At 45.0% G+C, this 7,577-nt stretch overlaps 1 protein-coding gene across 1 annotated transcript in view; it reads right to left on the bottom strand.

The window, feature by feature from the left end:
• The window catches only part of stard10 (StAR related lipid transfer domain containing 10), a 13,525-nt gene extending 7,887 nt beyond the window's left edge, over positions 1-5,638 (bottom strand). The window contains 1 exon segment of the mRNA XM_023967292.2: positions 4,784-5,638. Coding sequence (XP_023823060.2) covers positions 4,784-4,948 — 165 coding nt within the window. The 5' untranslated portion in view covers positions 4,949-5,638.
• Between the last annotated feature and the right edge of the window lie 1,939 nt (positions 5,639-7,577).

The following is a 7,577-nucleotide window of genomic DNA, read 5'->3' on the forward strand; positions in this document are numbered from 1 at the left end:
CTGGACACGGGAGAGACAAATGTGGAACGAAGAAGGATGAGAGGGGATGAGTGTGTATCTGTATACCATCATGGAGCAGGGTTTTTCCCCTCGCTCAGGGTGTGTGTGGGCTCGGAGAAAGTCCAAACAGTACCCGCTCAGTCCTGTACCGCTTGTTCAACAGTCCTAAACAGGACCCGTTCCAGTCTGACAGCTTGGTTACAGCAGTCCAAACAGTACCCGTCAGTCATGACAGCTGTTACACCAGTCCAAACAGGACCGTCAGTTCTGACAGCTTGTTCTAAACCGTCAACCAGTTACCACGTCAGTCTGACAGCTTTTACACCAGTCCAAACAGTACCACGTCAGTCTGACAGCTTGTTTAACCAGCCACATCAGTGAGCATTTAAGAAAGTATTCAGAACGCAATTACTTTTACCACTTTTGTTACGTTACAGGCCTTATCTAAAATGGATTAAAATAAAAACATCTTCCTCATCAAATCTACACACAAAACCCCATAACGGCAAGTGAACAAACAGGTTAAGAAGTTTTACTATTTATTTAAATAAAAACAGAATACCTTATTAATAGTGACCATGGAATTTGGAAAAAGCAAACACCTTTATTAAAATAGGTCCCACAGTTGACAGTCATGTCAGAGCAGAAAACCAAGCCTGCGGTGGAAGAATTGTCAGTGAGCTCTGCAGACAGGATTGTGTAGACACACAGATCTGGGAAGGGGTACCAAAAATGCCTGCACATTGAAGGTCCAAGAACACCAGTGGCTCTCATTTCTTAACGGAATAAGTTGAACCAGTAGCACTCCTTCCTAGAGCTGGAGCCCGGCTAAACTGAGTCCAATCGCGGGAAAGAAGGCCTTGCTCAGGGAGGTTGACCAAGAACCAATGGTCACTCCTGAACAGAGCTCCACTTCCCTCAGTAAAAAGCACATGACAGCCCACTTGGAGTTTGCCATAGGCACCTAGAGGACATCGCAGAACATTGAGAAAATCAAGAGTCTTGCTCTGATGAACCAAGATTGAACTTTTTGCCTGATGCAAGCGGCACGTCTGGAGAAACCTTGGCACCATCCATTCGGTGAAGCATGGTGGTGGCAGCATCATGCTGTGGGGATGTTTTTCAGCGGCAGGGACTGGAGACTAGTCAGGATTGAGGGGAAGATGAACGGAGCAAAATTAGAGAGAGATCCTTGATGAAACCTGCTCCAGAGCGCTCAGGACCTCAGACTGGGGTGGAAGGTTCACCTTCCAACAGGACAACAACCTAGCACACAGCCAAGACACACGAGGATGTGGCTTCGGGACAAGTCTCTGAATGTCCTTGAGTGACCAGCCAGAGCCCGGACTTGAACCCGAATGAAACATCTCTGGAGAGACCTGAAAATAGCTGTGGCAGCGACACTCCCATCCAACCTGACATAGCTTGAGAGGATCTGCAGAGAAGAATGGAAAAACTCCCAAATACAGGGTGTGCCAAGCTTGTAGCGTCATACCCAAGAAGACTCGAGGCTGAATCACTGCCAAAGGTGCTTCAACAAAGTACGGAATACTTACTGTATGTAAATGTGACATTTGTATTTTTTTATATACCTTTGCAAAACATGTTTTATTTTACATTGTTTTTGCTTTGTTAGTATGGGGATTGTGTGCAGATTGGTTTAGTGGGAAAAAAAAGTCAAGGGTCCTGGAATACTTACCGAATGCACTGTACATGCAGAGCATAGCGCAGCTGCCTTTGTGTGTCAGTATAATGATGATGCGGAGTTTATAGAGATGTGGATGATAATTATTTTCCTCTCTCTCTCTCCTCTCTTCTACTCTCTCTCTCCCTCCGGGCACGACACACAAACCATATTTGGACTAGAGGTCGGCCGATTAATTAGGGCCGATTTAAAGTTTTTCATAACAATCAGAAATCGTCAATTTGGACACCGATTTTGCAGATCTTTTTTTTTTTTTACACCTTTATTTTTAACTAGGCAAGTCAGTTAAGAACACATTCTTATTTTCAATGACGGCCTAGGAACAGTGGGTTAATTGCCTGTGTCAGGGCAGAACGACAGATCTTTACTTGTTCAGCTCAGGGATTCAATCTTGCAACCTTACGGTTAACTAGTTCCAACGCTCTAACCACCTGCCTCAGCGGAGCTGCCTGTTCCGAATGCAGTAAGAAGCCAATGTAAGTTGCTAGCTAGCATTAAAAATCTTATAAAAAAACAATTCAATCATAAAATCACTAGTTATAACATACACATGGTTGATGATATTACTAGTTTATTCAGCGTGTCCTGCGTTGCATATAATTGATGCGGTGCGCATTCGCGAAAAAGCTGTCGTTGATCCAACGTGTACCTAACCCATAAACATCAATGCCTTTCTTAAAGTCAATACACAGAAGTATATATTTTTAAACCTGCATATTTAGCTAAAAGAAATCCAGGTTAGCAGGCAATATTATCCAGGTGAAATTGTGTCCACTTCTCTTGCGTTCATTGCACGCAGATCAGGGTTAGGCAACAGTTTGGGCCGGCCTGGCTCATTGCGAACTAGTTTTTCCAGAATTTTACGTAATTATGACATACATTGAAGGTTGTGCAATGAAAGGAATACTTTAGACTGATGGATTGCCACCCGTTAGATAAAACACGGAAGGTCGTATTTCACTGAAAGAATAAATGTTTTGTTTTCGAGATGATGTTTCCGGATTCGACCTTATTATGACCTAAGGACTCGTATTTCTGTGTGTTATTATGTTATATTAAGTCAATGATTTGATAGAGCAGTCCTGACTGAGCGATGGGGGCACCAGCAGCAAGCATTCATTCAACACAGCACTTTCGTGCGTTTTGCCAGCAGCTCTGCTGTTTATGAATTCAAGCCTATCAACTTCGAGAATTAGGCTGGTGTACCGATGTGAAATGGCTAGCTATTAGCGGGTGAGCGCTAATAGCGTTTTCAAACGTCACTCGCTCGAGACTTGGAGTAGTTGTTTCCCTTGCTCTGCTTGGTAACGCTGCCTCGAGGAGTGTGTTTGTCGATGTGTTCCTGAGTTTCGAGCCCAAGTAGCGGCGGGGAGGGATGGAAGCTATACTGTTACACTGGCAATACTAAAGTGCCTATTAAGAACATCCAATGTCCAAAGGTATATGAAATACAAATCGAATAGAGAGAAATAGTCCATATAATTTCCTATAAATAACTACAACCTAAACTTCTACCTGGGATATATTGAAAGACTCATGTTAAAGGAACCACCAGCTTCATATGTTCTCATGTTCTGAGCAAGGAACTTAAACGTTAGCTTTCTTACATGGCACATATTGCACTTTTACTTTCTTCTCCACACTTTGCTTTTGCATTATTTAAACCAAATTGAACATGTTCATTATTTATTTTGAGGCTTAATTGATATTGATGTTATTATATTTAAGTTAAAATAAAGTGTTCATTCAAGTATTGTTGTAATTGTCATTATTACAAATAAAAAATAAAAATCGGCCGATTAATCGATATCGGCTTTTTTTGGTCCTCCAATAATCAGTTCAGTATCGGCGTTGAAATCATATCGGTCGACCTCTAATTTGAGACACACAACACATACATTTACATAAGAGTTAGAGAGAGACACAACACATACACTTTACATACGAGTTTAGAGAGACACACATACATTACATACGAGTTTAAGAGGACACACGGATGCTAACGTTTGAGGGATACTCCAATCAGTGTGTTTATCCGCATGTTGTAAGCAGACTGCTGTCCTCCCCTTCAGGTGTGTGTATCCTGCTATGTGTGGTAAGCAGACTGCTTCCTCCCTCTCAGTGTGTGTATCCTGCTATGATGTGGTAAGCAGACTGCTGTCCTCCCTCTCAGTGTGTGTATCCTGCTATGGTGTGGTAAGCAGACTGCTGTCCTCCCTCTCGGTCTCTGTGTTTGTGGAGCTATTATGAGAAGGCCACCTGTCCGTGTATGAATACACAGAGAGATTACCTCTGATGACAAACTGAGCAACACACACACACACACACACCAACAACCCCTACAGGCATGAGTGCAGAGAGAGGCAAGGCCTCTCCTTAAGCACACATTAAACACCTCCGTGGCATTACGCAAATCAGGCCAACAGACACTTCAGGGACAGATAGAATGCAGCTAATATACAGGTTTACTGCCTACCTACCAACCCATCATAGGATCCCTCTCTGACCGTCATTCTTGTCAAAAATGTGTGTGTCAGTTAAGGTAACTGCCATTCAGTAGCCCACCCTCACAGGTAGCAGAACAGATACCCTGCAGCGCACTTACATCACACACACACACACACACACACACACACCACACACAACACACAACACCACACACACACACACACACACACACACACACACACACACCTGTTTGAGTTCACAGTAGCCTGCTCCTACAGTGTGATGTCAGAGATGATTAAACACGTATACAGTCCACACACATCCTGTTTGACCTTCTGTTTCTCTCTTCCCCTCCTCCCTTCATCAAACAACTCTATGTGAACACCTGTTTGCCGGCTATCCTGCCACAYACCCGGATACACACACCTGACCCAGGCCCTGATCTAATTCTGTGCTTTCTTCCTGTAAATAACACTTCCTTGCCCTCCTTTGAGTAATATTACGTAAGGGTTTGAATTTAGGCAATTTTATACTTCCTACTATGGGACTGTGTGACCGAGGTAGCCCGTATGGTGCCCTCTGCTTTACACACATTATATTCAGCTGTTTACCGGCCTACCCTGTTCTCACCTTAATCTTGTGGAGTGACTTCTCCTCGTCTCCTCCAATAGTCTGGGTCCACACGGTCATGCCCGTCTTGTTGTAGGTCAGACTCCAGCCCTCCTCGCTCCCGCACTCCTCCTTGAAGTTGCTGAATGCCCGGTCGTCCGGGATCAACACCGATTCCGCTGACATGATCTGTTAGCGAGGAGCGCGAACTCGCTCTTCTGTAGGTCACCGGGAAGAACAACGACGAGACCGAGCCGAGGTAGGGGAACTCCCGGTGGCGAAGAGACCCAATCCCGAGGCAAACTGGGACGAACGGGCGCCGGTGAAGAGTGACTGMGCTAAACGACGCACTCCTCTATCCTCGGAGTGAATTATTCATCTAATTTAATTTATCGCCGAGCAAGCAACCCGCTAAACCGAGTCTTGTTATGATGGGTGTTAGAAAGGGGAGCTGCGCGGGATCACCGAAAGCGTACAAAAACGAAAGCYCAAAAACACCGGTATAAAAATAACATATATTTCATAGAAACTATAGTCACGAGTGGAAGCTTTCCGGCTTTTATCTTATAACACTATTGACCCTCTGGCGTGAATCAATTGCAGTTCAATATGGTCCGCAGCAGCTATTTCAGGGAGCCATATGTTTCTGCTGTCTCACGGCGACTCGGCTGGAAATGAAAGGCTGACAAGTCCAAGGGCTATGATCAATCGTTGACCGTTTACATTTCAGTTCCCCTGCGTCGCTGTGTGACCCCCTATGGTCCCTCGACGTCGTTAGAGGTTGATGGTGCAGTGTGGAGAAGAGAGGAAAGCGTTGGTGACACACAGAGAAGCGATAAAAGATTGACAATCGAAGTGAAACCGCCCACTCGGCTACGTGCACACACATCCTTCTATCAGGGACCAGKAATCAGCTGCGCGCCTGGTCCTATAAACTGGCGTGTGCTCTCCTCCCTTCCTCCATCCTTTTCCCTGTTGTTGTTTATTTCCTCACTATTTGTCTGTCTATTTCAACAACAGAACCATTACTGCGGGAGATGGCTTTGGGAAAATGCCTTTAGGAAGGGACGTTTCTAGGATTTGAAGACAATTGGAGGCTTAGCCCAAAGCCAGTAGGTGGTCTGGGGACATTCTCCCCTGGCTAAAAATGAATTTCAACAGCTAAATGCGTGCACTTTGAGATGCACTTTGAGAGATTAGAATATTGAGAGACCAACTGCCGACCATGTGTAACCACGCCAGCCCAGGACCTCTACATCAGGCTTCTTCACTTGCGTGATCATCTAAGACCTGCCACCCGTCGGACAGCTGATGAAACTGTCAGAAACCATCTCAGGGAAGGTKATCTGCGTGCTCGTCGTGCTCACCAGGGTCTTGACCTGACTGAAGTTTGGCGTCGTAACCGACTTCAGTGGGCAAATGCTCACCTTCGTTGGCCACTGGTGTAACGGATGTGAAATGGCTAGCTAGTTAGCGGTGGTGCGCGCTAGCAGCCTTTCAGTCGGTTACGTCACTTGCTCTGAAACCTAGAAGTAGTGGTTCCCCTTGCTCTGCAAGGACTGAAGTTTGGCGTCGTAACCGACTTCAGTGGGCAAATGCTCACCTTCGTTGGCCACTGGCACGCTGGAGAAGTGAATCCTGGTTTCAACTGTACCGGGCAGATGGCAGAGGCTGTGGGGCCCATAGTGGCGGTGGGGTTATGGACAGGCATAAACTACGGACAACGAACACAATTGTATTTTATCAATAGCAATTTGAATGCACAGAGATGCTGTGACAAGATTCTGAGGCCCATTGTCATGCCATTCATCCGCCCCTATCACTTCATGTTTCAGCATGATAATGCATGGCCCCATGTCGCAAGGATCTGTACACAATTCCAGGAGGCTGAAAATGTTCAAKTTCTTCAATAGGCTGCATACTCACCAGACATGTCAACCAMTGAGCKTGTTTGGGATGCTCTGGATTGACATGTACGACAGRGTGTTRCAGTTCCCACCAATATCCAGTAACTTCGCACAGCCATTGAAGAGGAGTGGGACAACATTCCACAGGCCACAATCAACAGCCTGATCAACTCTARGRGAAGGAGATGTGTTGCGCTGATTGAGGCAAATGGTGGTCACACCAGATACTGACTGGTTTTCTGATCCACACCCCTACATTTTTTRAAGGTATCTGTGACCAACAYATGCATATCTGTATACCCAGTCATYTGAAATCCCTAGATTAGGGCCTAATMAATTTATTTCAATTMACTGATTTACTTATATGAACTGTAACTCAGTAAACWCTTWGAAATTGTTGCGTGTTGCGTTTATATTTTTGTTCAGTATACATTTGYCTGTGGTAAGMGAACTGATCAGTCGTGCAAGTGGAATCTGCTGAGCTGCAAAGAATTCCAGTAGTCCTSAAACTGATCTTTRTGGTTCCTCCCCATTGTTTAAGTGAAACAAGAATTCTAAAATGGTTCTTCGGCTGTCCCCATAGGATAACACTTTTTGGWTCCACGTAGAACCCTTCTTGGTTCCAGGTAGAACTCTTTTCGATTCCATGTACAACCCTCTGAACGCCTCACATACAAAGATGAAATGATAGCAGAGAGAAGAACACTCACAGAGAGAGGGACTGATAAGACTCAACTCTCTGCTTGTCTCTTATACACATCTAGATGTTGATAGCAGAGAGAAGAACACTCACAGAGAGAGGGACTGATAAGACTCAACTCTCTGCTTCTCACTCTCTCCCTTCCCTTCCTTTTCCATCACTCATCATAACGGAATCCTTCTGCTTGACTAGGACTTTATGTACAGTT

The sequence above is a fragment of the Salvelinus sp. IW2-2015 genome, linkage group LG22, assembly GCF_002910315.2.
Source record: "Salvelinus sp. IW2-2015 linkage group LG22, ASM291031v2, whole genome shotgun sequence".
Taxonomy (NCBI): Eukaryota; Metazoa; Chordata; class Actinopteri; order Salmoniformes; family Salmonidae; genus Salvelinus; species Salvelinus sp. IW2-2015.